The sequence below is a fragment of the Etheostoma spectabile genome, chromosome 11 (genome assembly GCF_008692095.1).
Source record: "Etheostoma spectabile isolate EspeVRDwgs_2016 chromosome 11, UIUC_Espe_1.0, whole genome shotgun sequence".
Lineage (NCBI taxonomy): Eukaryota > Metazoa > Chordata > Actinopteri > Perciformes > Percidae > Etheostoma > Etheostoma spectabile.
Genome location: NC_045743.1, coordinates 14,070,394 through 14,086,250, shown reverse-complemented (window position 1 = coordinate 14,086,250; position 15,857 = coordinate 14,070,394). Strand labels below are relative to the sequence as shown.

Here is a 15,857-nt window from a genome sequence, read left to right as displayed (position 1 = left end):
TCTTCATGCAACCATTCACCCCTGGTGGTTTACACCGGGGTCTAATAAATCTTTGTGTGTTTAGCTGACCTACCTGCCCCAGCCCTGGGGAAACTGCCGCTCCACCAGCAAAGAGAAGTTCCCGGGGTATGACACATACAGCATCAGTGCCTGTCGTCTGCTTTGCGAGACCAATGAGGTCCTGCGAGTGTGCAGCTGCAGGATGGTGCACATGCCCGGTAAGATCACCTCCTACCTCACATTTGAACAGAATAATAAGCAGGTGGCAGAATAATTTGTGAGCATAAATTACAAATGCACACATATTAGTAAATCATGCTGTCAGATTAACGACAAATTGTTGTTACAGCCGGACCTCAGAATGTTGAAACTGATAACTAAACAAAGAACAAAATGTTTTGAAACTTAGACACCAACACAAGTCCTTTTCAGATTATGACATAGCATTTATAAGGTAACACAATTCACAATAGGAACATCCAAAGTACAGGGTACAAGCGGCCAAAATGGGTTTCTGGCTCTCCTTTAGAGATAGGGTGAGAAGCTCAGTCATCTGAGAGGAGCTCGGAGTAGAACTGCTGCTCCTTCGCGTCAAAAGGAGCCAGTTGAGGTGGTTCGGGCATCTGGTAAGGATGCCTCCTGGGTGCCTCCCTAGGGAGGTGTTCCAGGCACGTCCAGCTGGGAGGAGACCCCAGGGAAGACCCAGGACCAGGTGGAGAGATTACCGTATATCTCCAACATGGCCTGGGAACGCCTCGGGATCCCCAGTCGGAGCTGGTTGATGTGGCTCCGGAAAGGGAACTTTGGGGTCCCCTGCTGGAGCTGCTGCCCCCGCGACCCGATACCGCATAAGCGGATGAAGATGGATGGATGGATAAACATCCCAAGTATAAAATATTCCAACTGAGTTAGGATTTTCAAGTATTTATTTAAAATGTTTTGGTCTAGCGTGATTGAAAAAAACAGCAGCCCAGTATTTGTATCATTTAGATGACCCATTGTGCAAAACAAGTCATCATTTTTTTCCCACTTGAATAATTCCAGCACATATAATTTGGGCTGCCACATGTCTGACCTTGATGCTTGATCTCTGGAGTGGAAGGCTCTTCAGCAGCGCTGGCAGCTCTCTAGACAGAGACTCTTCAGACTCCATGAAATTCTCAATGACTTTTGGATCCATTTGTTCATCCAACTCAGCTGTTTGGGGCTTGTTCTTTTGGGCTCATTACTTATTTGATTTTTTATTTGTTATCATTCCTGGTTGTTCTCATATTTAATTTCCGCTGGTAGTTGGTCTGCAAACAGCTCTTAGGACTCCTTTATAGAGGACTCATTTAGCATTGACTTACAAAAGGAGAGATTGCCTCAAACACACAATCAATTTAATTTCTCTTCTGACTACAGAGTAATCAGAAGGGCACAAAGGATGGCACAAAGGATTTTTTTTAAATATTCTTTTTTGGGGCTTTTCCCTTTATTATAGTGGATAGACATGAAAGAGGGAGAGAGATAGGGGGATGACACGCAGCAAAGGGCCGCAGGTCCAATTCAAAAGCCGCTGCAGGACTCAGCCAACATGGGGCGAACGCTCTTACCGGGTGAGCTAGAGGCCGCCCCCGCACAAAGGATTTTGTGTTTTATGATTCATATTTAGTGTTTTTTTATTTTTCTTATCCTTTTAAAGACACATGTAAGATGAAGAAAAAATGAGTTACTGTATGGATATGACTATGTGATGATATGAGTAGAGCAGAATGATAATCAAATACAGCACATACTGTAGGAGATACAACACATAGTTGTGTGTGTGCGGTAGATACTTGTCACTGTAGTTTGTACTACAATTGACACAGTTTCTCTGTTCAGCTCTGGGATATGTTGCAAAAGTTAGTCCAACAAACACTAAATAATTTGTTTAGACTTGCTACTCGGTGTGTGCGTCATTAAGACCAGGGTGCACCAAGTCAAAGAGCTGAGTCACTGAACGCAAACATTTTTTGGCAAATATGAGGAAATCTTTTTTTTTTTTTTAAATCATTCTTTTGGGGCATCTTAGGACTTTATTTCCACAGGACAGAGGAAGACATGAAAGGGGTGAGAGAGGGGGAAGGGCATGCAGCAACGGGCCGCAGGTTAGAGTCAAACCCGCGGCTTTTGCGTCCAGGAGTAAATCTCTATATATGGGCGCCCGATCTACCAACTGAGCTAACCCGGCCACAAATATGAGAAAATCTGTTGATGTAAATAAACAACACGGTATGACACATTTAGTGTAGAAAAAAAGTTATAATAATAGTTTAACCAGAAATGATGCCTTTTTTGGGATCAAATTTTAATTTTATTAATTCAAAGTCCATAAACATTTACAAACAGTTACAAACAATACGTTGGGACAAGGGAACGCGTCCCAGGGCCAACTGATGCATTATTGAGTTTTGACAAAGGGAAACTCTTCACCAGGCTGAAGAAGGTAAACACTCTGGTTCTTATGTTATTTACATATCAGTCCCATGTTTTATTGGCAGGCTCAAAGTAGTGGTCTGATCTGTAAGAGAAATCACAGCTAATCATTTAATCTCGACAGGCTGTGGCACAGACACGTTTTTAATCAGTTGGGTGCTCTGCAGGGGGACAGTACTTACCTCACTACAAGATCGGCATTGTGTTGCAATACGCTGTGAGCAATGAACTCATGAATTTTGGAAAACTATAGAAACATCTTACTTTAGCTTGTAGCTTTCACTTAACGTGTTTTAGTCTCACCCACCTGCGAACCCATCTATTGAGCAAGGTCTCAGATCCAAACCAATAAAACAAAACCTCAATCTCACCAATCAATCACAGAAATGAAAAAGGACTATCGAGTGGGAAACCTTTGAATTAATAGATAGCGAGGGCTGTTCACAGAGCAGCAGAACCATTTGGCTTTCTGTAATGATGTATTACATCAGATATGATATTTATTTTATCAGTATGTAATAAATGTGGAAGCTTTTCCATTTGCCCAGTCAGGCTTTAGAAGAGGGCTCCTGTCAGCAATCAGAAAGCTCACATTAGTTCACTGCACTTATCAATAATGAATGATATTTATTGTTGCATATTAAGTTTGCTGAAATTCCTTCATGAGGGTACAGAGTTGCGATTGGTTCAAAAGCTCGCCAAGGGAGCGTGAAGCCAACCCGGAATGGAAAATCTTTTTACAGCCTTGTTTCAATGATACGGTACTGTGCTGTAGCAGCCCAGTGCCGTGTCATTGAAGCGCAGGACCACAGTGCCTTACACAATTTACACTATCAATTCTTTTCTTCAGCAGTCCTCTAGCCACAGCAGCAGTTTACAGTTTGGTGCTCAGATTTCACTTTAATAGTTTGCTTTTGAGAGAACCGCACAAATGTTTGTAATCCATTTCTTACATAATCCAGCAAAGGTCTACTTAACATGCCAGAAAAAATGTCTTGAGCATGTGTTCACATAATCCCACATTTGTTTACGGTCTGTTGCTTCAGTCTTTTTGTACTAGTTCAATTGTCTTTTTATGTTGTTTGTGTGCTTATGTTAATTTGAAGACAATGAATTGTATTGTTGTTAATGTTGTTTTCATGTCGTTCTTGCTGTTGCCCCCACTGAGTAGCTCTGGTTTTCGGTGATATATTTATGCATCTGTGTTTGTTAGCAGGATGTCACAAAAACAACTTTACAGATTCCTAAAATGTGTCCAAACAAGTGATTAGTTTTTGAGGTGGCTATTTATATAAAGCATGTTATATATTTGTTCTCATTACTGCTGAACTGTGAGGCTTAGAAGCAAATCTGTGTTTTTCTTTAGAGATTAATATTTCAGTATTTCATCCTATTTCTATATTTGGATGACCATCAAATGAAGGCTTTTATGTTCTTCTTTTTCTTAGCTAGTGAATAGCATACAGAGACACTGCACAGCTTTCGCACCAAATTTCACACCAAATTTCGGAAGAAATAAAATACACAAGATGATTTAAAAAAAAAATTATCTTTATTAATAATGTTTAATGATGGTTTATTTTGTTTCAAATCTTTGCAGTTTATCTCCACGACAGAATAAGTCTAACTCTGTTCAGAACAAGGTAAAAGTGTGAATAGACTCACTACTTAGACCATTAGACATTATTTCACATATTTTGGTATCAATAAACATTTCTTAGTGATTGAAAGGAGACTTCCACAAAACATTATCCCTGTGAACATTTTACAAACAAACACACCTCTGTCAATTAATTATGCTGCTGATGAAAACCTTCCATCAGTGTCCTGGGCAATATGTTTGTCTGTAAAGAAATGACTCATTGATTGGTTTTTAAAGACTTTCTGAATATGTGTTATGGGTGAAGCCAGCATGCTCCATTTCTCAGCGCAATCAAGGACAGACGTGAAAGACGGCCCATGCTCTGTCAATGTAAGTCATCCTCTGTGTGTCTGCCCTCATTTGAAGATGACTAATAAACTGTGGAGTGTTGTTCAAAGCCACGGTTCCTCATTGCAGCCGACACGGGTCACTGATCATTTTGTTTCTGATTGATCAGACTCATTTTCTGTTCTCCTCTCCAGGAACTGCAGATATCTGCCCTCCCAGTAAAATCAACTGTGTTGATAAAGCACTTGGTAAGAAACAATCTTTCTTCATTTCTTTTCTCATTACAATAGATTCCCCTAAAGGGAAATGGAAACACACTCAGTAAATATGATAAGGATGTTTTTTTTCTGTAATACAAATACCTGGAGTATTATATACTCACTTTAGCTCGATGGCTGTGCTGCCTCCATTGTTGAACTTCTAATATTAAACCAACTCTCCATCTCTCCCCCCCCCCCCCCCCCACCCAATCTGACTCCGACCTCACTCTCCTCCAGCTGAACAAAGATGCCTTAGTTTCAAAGGCATCACGGTTGCAGAAAAAAAGCTATTTTTCATGGTTATGGCAGACATATAAGTACAATTATCATTTCTCAGCCAAATAAGCCAGAAATTTAATTATGTCTCTCTTTGCTGAATTCAAAGCCTATTTAAAATATGGTTGAATGAAATCTTAGATATATCTTACAAGAGTGTTCCATATTCATGTGGGTCATATTCCTGAATCAAATAGGGTGACTACATTAACCCATCATGAAAGTTAATAAATTAGAATATCATTTATACATTTAGATTGTAAAGGTGTTTTTGTTCCCATATCAGACAAAGAATATATGCACCGTGCTCCTGCATACACATGGCCTTATTCATCAATTCAAAATTACTGCTTTCCGTGCTCCCTCTGTGTTTTTGTCTGGACTCAATGCATTTCAAATTATAAAAGAGATTGGAAAAAGCTATTTACTCTCCTGTGTACATAGTGTTGTTTAAGAGTTAGGGTTTTAAATATGTATTTGTAAACGTGAGAGCAATTAATACCTGTGAGTTAACGCAGTGTGAGTCTAGGTATGTTTTGCTGAATCCTTACTTTAGCAATTCTCTGAACAAATGGCATAACTAATATACTGTAAACACTATTGTCACAGTTGTTATTTAATAATAAATATATATATATATATATATATATATATATATATATATATATATATAACACATCATTTTGTTAATACATCCAGAATGATATCAGTCTGTTGGTCTCTTTTCTTATATGGCAGAGCCCAATGCTGGAGGAGACATTTTATCCGCTAAATGATTTTGCAAAAGAAAAATTGTTCATTCAAAAAGGATTTGTTCATCCTCAACATTACCCATCTAACTGAGATAAACACTTACTAATAGATAATTAATGATGCTGAGTAATCCTCAATAAAAATACACATTTTAGCCTTCAAAAATGCTTATTAATGGTTCGAAACACACACAGAGAAAAGGCCTTATCTCTGTCAGCGCATACATGCTTTGTGCCAATTCTAAGCACACAATTGTACTTATTTGTCATACACCATGACCACGTACTGAAGCAAACAGGGGATTTCAGTTTGTCATTGTTGGTAACGTAACATGTGCCTTAAGCACTGTTGCTATGGTTACCTGCAGTCTAATCAATGTGCATAGATGGTGGTTGAACTGGAACTGTAATTGAAGGGTCCTGATATGTTGTACAGTTTTAATAGATGTCTGCCAACCAATCAGAAAAACATATTTATTTCTATAAACTGTACTTATATATAATAGACCAAATTTTTGTGGTCATATAATAACAGTTCAACGATGGATCAAATTAAGATTTGCAGTGTGAAAGAGGTTGCTCATAGTGACAAACCCATAGATACTAATCAGACTCTGCTGTTCCCCTCACCGCTACGGAGCATTTTAGCATCTTTTAGCTAACTGTTTTGGTCTTAGGCTGCATTCACACCAAATCAGGCGTTGTGGCGATTAGTGCAGAGTTGTGCGGTGATGTGGGAGCGTCATCTAAATGGCCATTTGTGTCTCCACACACAGTCAACTGTACACAGACAAAGTTAGCAACTAGCTGGTCAACAGGAAGGTTGGTGGTTCGATCTCTGGCTCTGCAGCCCCATGTTGAAGTGTTCTGAACCGTGAATTGGTCCCGATGCTGTGCCCTCGGTGTGTGAATGGTTATCTCATGAGCAAGTGACACCTTGTATGGCAGCCTTGGCCACCATTGAATGGTCCCTGTACTGTAAAAGCGCTTTGAGTAGTCGTTAAGACCAGAACATTGCTATATAAATGCAAACCATTTGCACATTGTAGCATTTAGCAGCTAAAGAGCCAGACATAAAGAAAAAAAGAGCTAAAAGAGTGAATTTCGGAAACACAGCTCCAAATGAATGTTAACGCTACTAAGGAAACCATGACATCTTTATGAGGTGATAATATGTAAACGTTGTGTTTACAGTGTGCTCTGCTGTTAGAAAAACACAACTCTTGTAGTCCACACTCCATTTCCTTTGTTGTAGATTGTTTTTGCCTCTAGATTCTGTGTAGTATCTCAGATATTTATCTGGTAGAGTGATTGCCAACAAATCATCACTGAAACTGATCACGTCTATAGCTGTTAAACTACTGTTTCCATTGTGTTGCAGCACAGCTACAGAAGAACAGTGGGGATACCTGTCCATGCGAGACGCCCTGTAATCTCACCCGCTACGGTAAAGAGCTCTCCATGGTCAAAATCCCCAGCAAGGGCTCCGCTCGCTATCTCTCCAGGAAATATGACAAGTCAGAGGACTACATCAGGTATGACAGGAACCTTCAACAAGACTAAATTCACGTATGGGCTAAACTCAGTTATGGGATGCTTACTAAAAAGGACCATCAATAATGACCTACAGTCTGTTACAATAATGACCTACAGTCTGTAGTAACTAGCACAAAACCATAAATATAAAACAAAATCAATTATATTTTCACACATGCATCAATTTATATTTTGTCTTTGGGTCCATGAGGTCATTACAAGTACATATGGAAATGAAATGTATTTATTATACCGTATAAGATTCTGATGTTTTACTTTTCCTTTGGGTTCATCCTGGTCTGTCAGTCTGTCTGAAGGTCCCTCAAACACAAAAAAAACAGTTGGCAAACACAAGTCAGATTGTCGTGAAATGTAATGCTGGAGATAGAGAGGAGTATTTCATATGATTTTGACAAACACTTGATGACGAGATGTCCTCAGCTTGAATTAAATGTGTTTGATTTTCATGGTCCCCACGGAGTAATTATAATGTAGTAGTACCACCCTCAGTAGGAAAACACTTCTAAAGCTCACGGAGTAGCAAAATCGTCACAAGACGGAGCACGTCAATTTCAAATACTAGTTTTAATAAAATGATCATAAAACTAAATATTTATGTTATCCTTATTACAACAATTTATCCTTATATAAGTAACTGCAATATAGCTTGGGTGTATACACCAAACAAATCTGATTATTAATTCATTACAAAAGAGATCTGTTACAGGTGTCACACAGATTCTGCTATTCTTAATGTTTTCCAAATCAACAGACTGCAGATTGTTCATTTCATACATTCACATTCATACAAAACACTCAGTCTTCATTTACAAGAACTTCATATGCCAGGTCCAATCTGAAATTCAATCCCCTCTGATTTTGGAAATGTTTCCCCAGAACCTTTTAAAAGGGTGCTTAGAAATTCCTCATTTATTTTGAAATACATCCATAACAATGTTGTCTAAGCAGGTTTGCACAGATGATTGTTGTCTGTAGTTATTTTGCAGTTAAGAGAAATGAATGCACTTGAAAGCTCCAAAATAAAGCTAGTAAGTGGACCTTGTGTTGAGATGAATTTGTTGCGCCTGGATACCTCATGTACAAAGGCTCAGTCCTTGTCGCAGCGGCCGTGGGTTCTGTGGTACATCTTCAGCTGTTCTACATAATAAAGGCCTAAAATGCCCCAAAAATAATCTTAAAAAAAGATAAATTTCTTAAACATCATCATGTTGTTTGTTCCATCAAGCACCTTAATGCTGCGAGGCATAATGAACATTGTAACTTCTAGTGATCACTGGCAGGCCTATACCTTTAAATCCTTTTCTTCTGTTTTTTTATGGAACAATTTTCAGATTTTAAATAACTCAATGCACTTACAAAATGCTCATATTGTAATTCCTCTCAGCGCTTAATAGCCAGGGATGTAGTAGAAGGTAAACATGCCTAAACCAAAGAGCTCTTGATGCCTCGCAACACTTAATATTACCAGCATTCTAAATCCAGAGAGATCAGAGACGTAGCCGTGACAGAGCATGTTGTCAGTGCTCGTTCTGCTCATCTCAGTTAAACCCTGGAACACCTCATTATCTCACAATCGCTGGTTAGATCTTTGTAAAGCGCTGGAGGCCTGACAGTACCATCATGACAAATTACAGTGAGCATAAAAATGACTCCGAATGATATTGTTTTCAAATGTTAGATCTGTAGTGAAAACAGCACAAGTGTATTTCACTGTGTTTGACATCCACACTCCACTTGTTTGTTCCAGAGACAACTTTCTGGTCTTGGATATCTTCTTTGAAGCTCTGAACTATGAAACAATTGAGCAAAAGAAAGCCTACGATGTTGCGGGTTTATTAGGTAAGATTTCTGTCACCTTTTTTTCCTCTCTCTTCTGAATGTTTAAATAGACTTGCAAGTGCAGAGGGAAAGGTGTCGCTATGGGAGCTGCACTTACTTTTCATTGTCATTACGTAATAGTAAACAGGAACTGCTTTGCCATTACGTCCATTGTGCTTCTCCGCGAATGTTGCTTTTTTCAGGTGACATTGGTGGACAGATGGGCTTATTCATTGGAGCCAGCATCCTCACAGTCTTAGAAATACTGGATTATATCTATGAGGTACAGTGCATGTACAAGCATACACACATCAGCCAATTGGAATGTGAGATCAGAACTAGCTGTGATATAATTACCGCCTATTGTCCTCAGCAAGAAATCATTTTCAACCGACTATTGTAACTATTTAGAAAACACATTAGTGCCTTCATTGATTTTTTTTTAAATGTTCTCAATATTGACTGAATGTTTTTTGTGATGTGTATTAGTACATATCAGTGTTCTAATTATCAGAAAATCTCAGGACTGGCAGTGTAAATCTAATCGCTTGTTATGCATGTGAGGAGTTTCATTTGATTTCCAGGCTGAAGAAACTAATATCCGCTCAAGTCTGGGCTGAAGACATTTTACTAGCGCTGATCATGAAATGAACTCCTGTCTCAGCTGTATCCCCTTTAAGCTTACTAGCCAGCAGCCTGCTGACTGCCAACCATGTATGAATGAAGCAAAATCAGAGGGAGGGCCTGTAATGCAGACATCACAGGGACTGAACTCTTCACTCTGCTGCATCTATTTCTCCCTCGCTCATCTCTGCTCTTTCACCCTCCCTGCTGCTGTGCTATGGGTAAAACCAGGTGATCAAGCACCGGCTAAAACGTCTGCTGAGGCCGCAGAAAGAGGAGAAGAAGACCAAGCAGCAGACCAGCACTGTTGCAACAGTGGGTCTTGAGGAAATAAAAGCAAAGGTACAGCACATACTATACTCTAACAAATAGCTGTTTTCGTGTCGAGTGTACCACTTTCCCTGCAGCACTGTAACTACATTAGGAAACTACAAGGGAATAATTCAGGAAGAAGCAAATTAATATTTTTACACTTCTCAAATAATGAAGAATGTATTGTTCAAAGCGCATCTTCCCCTGGAGCTTGGATTTGTTATTGCACAACTTCTGCTTATATCTGAACAATAGGCTTCTTCTCACATCTAACCATAACTGTGTCTCAAGTCCACACAACACACTAAAACTATAGCAGGGTTTTCACTTTTAAACAAGTCTGCCAGTAACACTGAACAGACAATTTGTTCTGTTACCATTCAATATTTTCAGCTTTGATTAGGTTTGGCTGGCTTACATCACATTTTACTTTCCAGAGTAGTCACCAAATTAGTTTTAGAATATGGACAAAAAAACAGGATGAGAATTGATTAACAATTCACAGAAAATCCATTCAAGCTAACAGGGAATTCAGCTCTCTGTTAACCTAAAATATATAAATATATATATATATATATACAGAACTTTAAAGTAATTTACACTCAGCTAGTATTTATCTAGTTAACTTCTGGTATCTTTTGCTCTGGGAAACCATGGCCATAGATGCATCTGTGGCAAAGTGTAAGTGTTTTACACATTGTCTTACACAAGATCCAAAAAATGAATTACATGATCTCCCTGAATTAACAATTAGCTACAGCTGAGAAAATGACAGTTGTCATTTCAGCATGCAGCATATTTGTTGCATTTGGAAACACAGCAGACACTATTACTTCACTGGATTGATTTTGCCAAATCCTTTTATGTCAAATAATGATATTTAAAAGGAAGACTCCAACATAATGGGAAATACACTTGTTTACTTTCTTTCAGTTAGATGAGAAGATCAACATCTCCTTAAGTATACAGTCTATGGTACAGAGCAGGAGTAAAGAAATTGTTACTGTAGCTTAGCATAAAGACAGGAAGTGGGGGTAAGCAGCTAGCTACAGCTAACAAGTCTAAAGATCTCCAATTGACACATTGTGTCTTTTCTGTTTTGCCATTCGTACTAAAACAGAAATGAAAGTCAGACAATTTGTGGTTTTAAGGGAGTAATGGACTGTAACTATTAGCCAGGTGCAGTCATCACAGGGGTTGTTTAGTGCCATGGTGGCTTACAGAGAGCAACACCAAACTGAACTCACCGACCATATCTGGCCAACGGTAGTACTACTGGACTGACTCTCTTTGTCACAAAATAATTACAGCACATTACTCCCCTAACACCACAAATGTTCATTTTGCATTTCAACTAATGATCTTCAGAGATGTTGGTTGCTATTTATTTCAACTTTAGACGGAGACAGGCTAGCTTTTTTTCCCACTGCTTCCAGTCTTTGTGCTAAGCTAGGCTAACTTTCAGCTGCATGCTTTGCACTTGACATGAAATTAATATCAATCTTCTAATCTCACTCTCGTATGCAAAGTCATTTTACTGTACATTGTTATCTATGTATTGTCACGTATGATGTTACACGTTATCGTTGAAGCATGATCTGGTTTGCTTTGCCTTCAGCAGGAGCCTAATGACATGACAAGGAGTCATCCGGAGGGGCGTACGCCAACACCATCCTCCCCAACCACCACCACCCTCTCCCACACCCTCAGCGCCATCACGCCGGGCACCTAGGGGTATTTGAAGACTTCGCTTGCTAGAGCTAACCACCGTTTCCCATCCTGGTGACACCAAAAGATAAAAGCCGTCTGTGTTCAGATCAATAACAGACCTATGACATTTCCGTCACTCCTTTGCTGTCACCAGTGAAAAGCTACAGCCAAAGTTGAACACCAAACTTGTGCTGCTAACAAAGCACTTACAGTATGTAGGCACAAATTGGACACCGCTTCTTTCTTTTTTTTCTTTCTGGATGGGACCCCTCTCAACTTTGTCCAGCGTCATTTGAGAAGTCAGGCACTTTTGTGTTTTCAGGACCAATTTTTGGTACATGATCACTACAAGGGAACAAGTGGAGAACCGCATGTCACCTTGATCCAGATTATACCCCAATGATTTATTTATTCAAATAGCATCTCTGTTTTTGTCTGTATCTCTCCATGTGTCTCTCCTCCAACTATTCCTCTTACTTCAAGGAAATACACTGTACCATGAAGCCATTGCACATTCTAAATTATGTAATTATTTAAAGAGATACTAATATCTATATATGTTCTATATTGTCTACAAGATGAGAATACTTACAGTAAGCAAATCTTACTCGTGTTACATCTATCCAAAATACGAGGGGAATTATTTAGGCTGAACTGTATGCAGCATCTTTCCACATGATACACTTTGTCTGGTTTGTGGTTAAGGTGTTAGAGAGTAGCAATGTACCTGTACATAAAGTCCAACTTTAAAATGAGAAAGTTCTAAAGTTCTGTTTCAATGGCTGTTGTTTATATCTTTTAATATATAACTTATGTAATATTATTTTAGTTATTTATACATTTTAGAAAATACTTTCTTATGACAATAGCGGTCGATTGTAGCAATTACTGTACACTTAAAACCTGCAGATATATTAGACTGCCAAACATCTGTACAGTGGACTGTATGGATCGTGACTATTATCTCCATCGTTTCCGTTTACATGTCCTGCTGTTTCAAAGACACACAGATACTTGATGAGGCTTGGATGATGTTTTCAGTTGTTGGTTGTACATTTTTCTTCTTATTAATTCATTTCTACCCAACATCCACTCGTCACTTTGGTTTACATCAAAACTTTAAGCTGACATAAGCAATAAGAAACAGAATTTTACTTTTTGCCGAGTCATCTTCTTCAGCCTGTGGGCCAGTACCACTGTAAAAGCGTAGCAGCTATTTACAGTGTCAACCTGGCATCAATGTGGGTGTGGGTGTTTGTTTGTTGGCATGTGCACTCTAACATTTTGCAAACATGACTGAGCACATTAGGCTGATGCAACTCGGCTGAGCTGATCCATGGAAAAAAAAGAATGTTTGAAAAGTGGAATAGTTAGCAAGAAAGCAAGGTGTTTTATTGCAGAAGTAAAGTTTTTTATCTAATAAATGTAGAGTTAGGACAGCTCAGGGTTTAATTTAAAAATTGCTCTGGAGGCTGAAATAACCTTACTGGGTAACTTAATCCTTACCTGGCGGGACAAAGACACAATAGTTTTAAAGAGCACAAGTAAGCAAAGTGGAAATGAAAAATAACTCTTACATTCATTCATTTATAATCACGTTTGTCATTATCATGAGAAGTAAGTTTGCAATGCAGGAACTTAACCACCTGGAACCTCTGCACTTCTCATCGTCTGATCTATTATGAAGTTGTGACACTTTGATGCCAAGTTGTTTTTTGCATAATTTACAATTTGAGAAATTTGGGATTAACAACATTTTTAAAGGCCACAGTGGTACCAACTATAATATGTCATGTAGGAAGATATAATGTGATATAAGTGGGACTGACAATGGAAGTAGGGCACATATTGATTTTCCTGCACATTTATGCTAGCTCCAGGGCACTGCTGCTGCCGGTGTTCAAAAATGGGAACCATCTCTTTGAACCACTTTGTAGTTTTTCTGCTGTTTGGTCTTTTTACATTAATCCCTGCACTGTTTGGCCGAGTGTCGTTACCAGATGCTGAAAAATCTTCTTGTTTTTAATGGTTCTCTCACCAAGACGTCTTTGTTGCCTTTGTTGTTAGGAAAACAATATAGGTTGTCATTGTCAATACACAGTAGTAAGAGGCAGTAGTAAAAAGTACCTGGAATTTGCATTTAGTATCACCTCTTGCTCCAGAAACTCATCTATGAAGTGAGTGGTGGAAACTAAAGCAGAACCTGATGGCGGCTTCACGTTAAGTTCCAGCAGTGGAAAATTGCTTTTTATAATCTACTACAGGAATTTGAATCACTGAAATGAAGACTTGATATAAAAGAGACAAACTGTTTTATTAGTAATTTTGAACAAATTAGTGTTGGACTAGAAAACTTTTTAAAGTGTAACCCCAAACCCGCACAAAATCAAGCCTGCTTGATTCAAGTTTTGACAGGCTTTTGACAATCCATTCTGTATGTACTGTAATTCAAAACAGAAATGTATGAAATACTTCACATAACAGAACATCATGTTCACAAATGACGACATCATTTTTCTGTTAATTGGATTGGCGCATTCTATTGCTGCATTACCGCTATTCATCACTTTAGCTCACAATGAGATTCCACAGGCCTCCATCTGTCACATCTCCTCCTCCTGTCAAGTAATCATGGGCTATACATGGCTGTTTAATATTCATAATCATGTGTCACTTTGACATTTTCAAAAGGTTCCCAATCACAGTCTCTGGTGGCATCCTGTACAGGCTACGCATAACAATATTCTCCTCTGTCATCAATAATTGTAGCTATCCTCAGACAAGTCACACAGGGGCTGGTGTGTTGAGATGAATACTGGGCTGCATTATCGCTGTAGAGTTGTGTTTGAATGGTAGGCCCTGGAGTCGATGAAGAAAGGTTTCTATTCTCGAGATGCTGTGCATTGTAAAACATAACTCGGTTGATTCTGTGTACAAAAGCATTTCAAAACAGATTACAAAGAGTTGACTTTACAACAGCATGCCGCCTGTGTGAGGTGCCACAGCGGTGGGCGGCAGGTCTGTACTGTAGCAGATGAGACAACTTCCCTGCCTGATAACATGCAGCTCACATTCCTGGGATTCCTCAAGCCTCTACTCTGAGCTCCCTTGTTGCACAGCTCTTTGGGCGGCCGACCTTTTAACAGCTCCATGACATTCAGTCACATGTGCTGTACGTGGTTATTACATTAACCGTAAAAATCAATTTAATCCGACCAGCCACCGATTTTGAAGATCCGCTGTAATGTACTTTTTTTCCAGCCGCTTTTTGTTTTTAGCTGAAGTCTGAAAGGGTCATCTGGGAAGAGGAAAAATGAGTGCTTGGTGACACATGCAGCTGTGAGGAGTACCTAAGAAGGAATTCCATCCCATACCTGACAGACAAGGAAATGGACCATCACTGCAGTAACAAGAAAAGCTTACATTTTGTACAGATGTGCAATATTGTGATTATTTCCTCTGTTAGAACACATTTTATAAATGTTAAATATGGTAAATTCGATAACTATTAAAGTTTAGATTGGTAAAACCAGTGCCTCCTAAATCCAGAGCCCAATTTACTTTGTTACTCTACGTCTATTTTTTCTTCACAACAGTGTGGGACAACTCAGAGGGTGTTTGAAGAAGTGTTATCATGTAGTTAGGGTAAGTGAAGTGATTTATTGACCATGCTTCTTAATGTCTAGCAATTTGTGTAACTCTGCTTCATCAAGCACCCTCCAGGTGAACCCAAATTGTCAGGAAAACGAATACCTTCTAGTTCCAGTTTCTGGGTAGTCTGGATCCTTGACTTTCCACTTCCGGGATTGCTCTTGTGCCACTGGAAATTCAGCCGGATCCATGTATTTTCCATTTCATTCCGCTTTTTTTGCGTTGGAATTTTAACCCATTAATGAGGACTATTGTTGACTGCTCCTCAGATTTCTGCAGGGTAAATTGAGACAGCTAGCTAGACTATTTTAATCGGAGTTTGCTCTCGCACAACTATTTTGCAGCGGTTCTTTGCAAAGTTCAGCACCGCCGAGGACGATTCTGATTGGTTTAAAGAAATGCCAAATGCTATGTGTAGTAGCCAGACTCTCCTACAGCACGCTTTGGAGGAGGGTCTGGCAAAGCTAGACTAGTTTCTGGGGGACTTGAAACTGGGGAAAGTCCTGG

The 15,857-nt window shown here is 39.1% G+C and overlaps 1 protein-coding gene across 1 annotated transcript in view; it reads left to right on the top strand.

The window, feature by feature from the left end:
• The window catches only part of asic4a (acid-sensing (proton-gated) ion channel family member 4a), a 91,655-nt gene extending 76,406 nt beyond the window's left edge, over positions 1–15,249 (top strand). Inside the window, 8 exon segments of the mRNA XM_032530113.1 lie at positions 65–218; positions 4,585–4,638; positions 7,060–7,213; positions 8,983–9,074; positions 9,257–9,336; positions 9,909–10,019; positions 11,608–11,644; positions 11,647–15,249. Of these exon segments, the coding sequence (XP_032386004.1) occupies positions 65–218; positions 4,585–4,638; positions 7,060–7,213; positions 8,983–9,074; positions 9,257–9,336; positions 9,909–10,019; positions 11,608–11,644; positions 11,647–11,747 (783 nt within the window). The 3' untranslated portion in view covers positions 11,748–15,249.
• Positions 15,250–15,857: the final 608 nt, after the last annotated feature.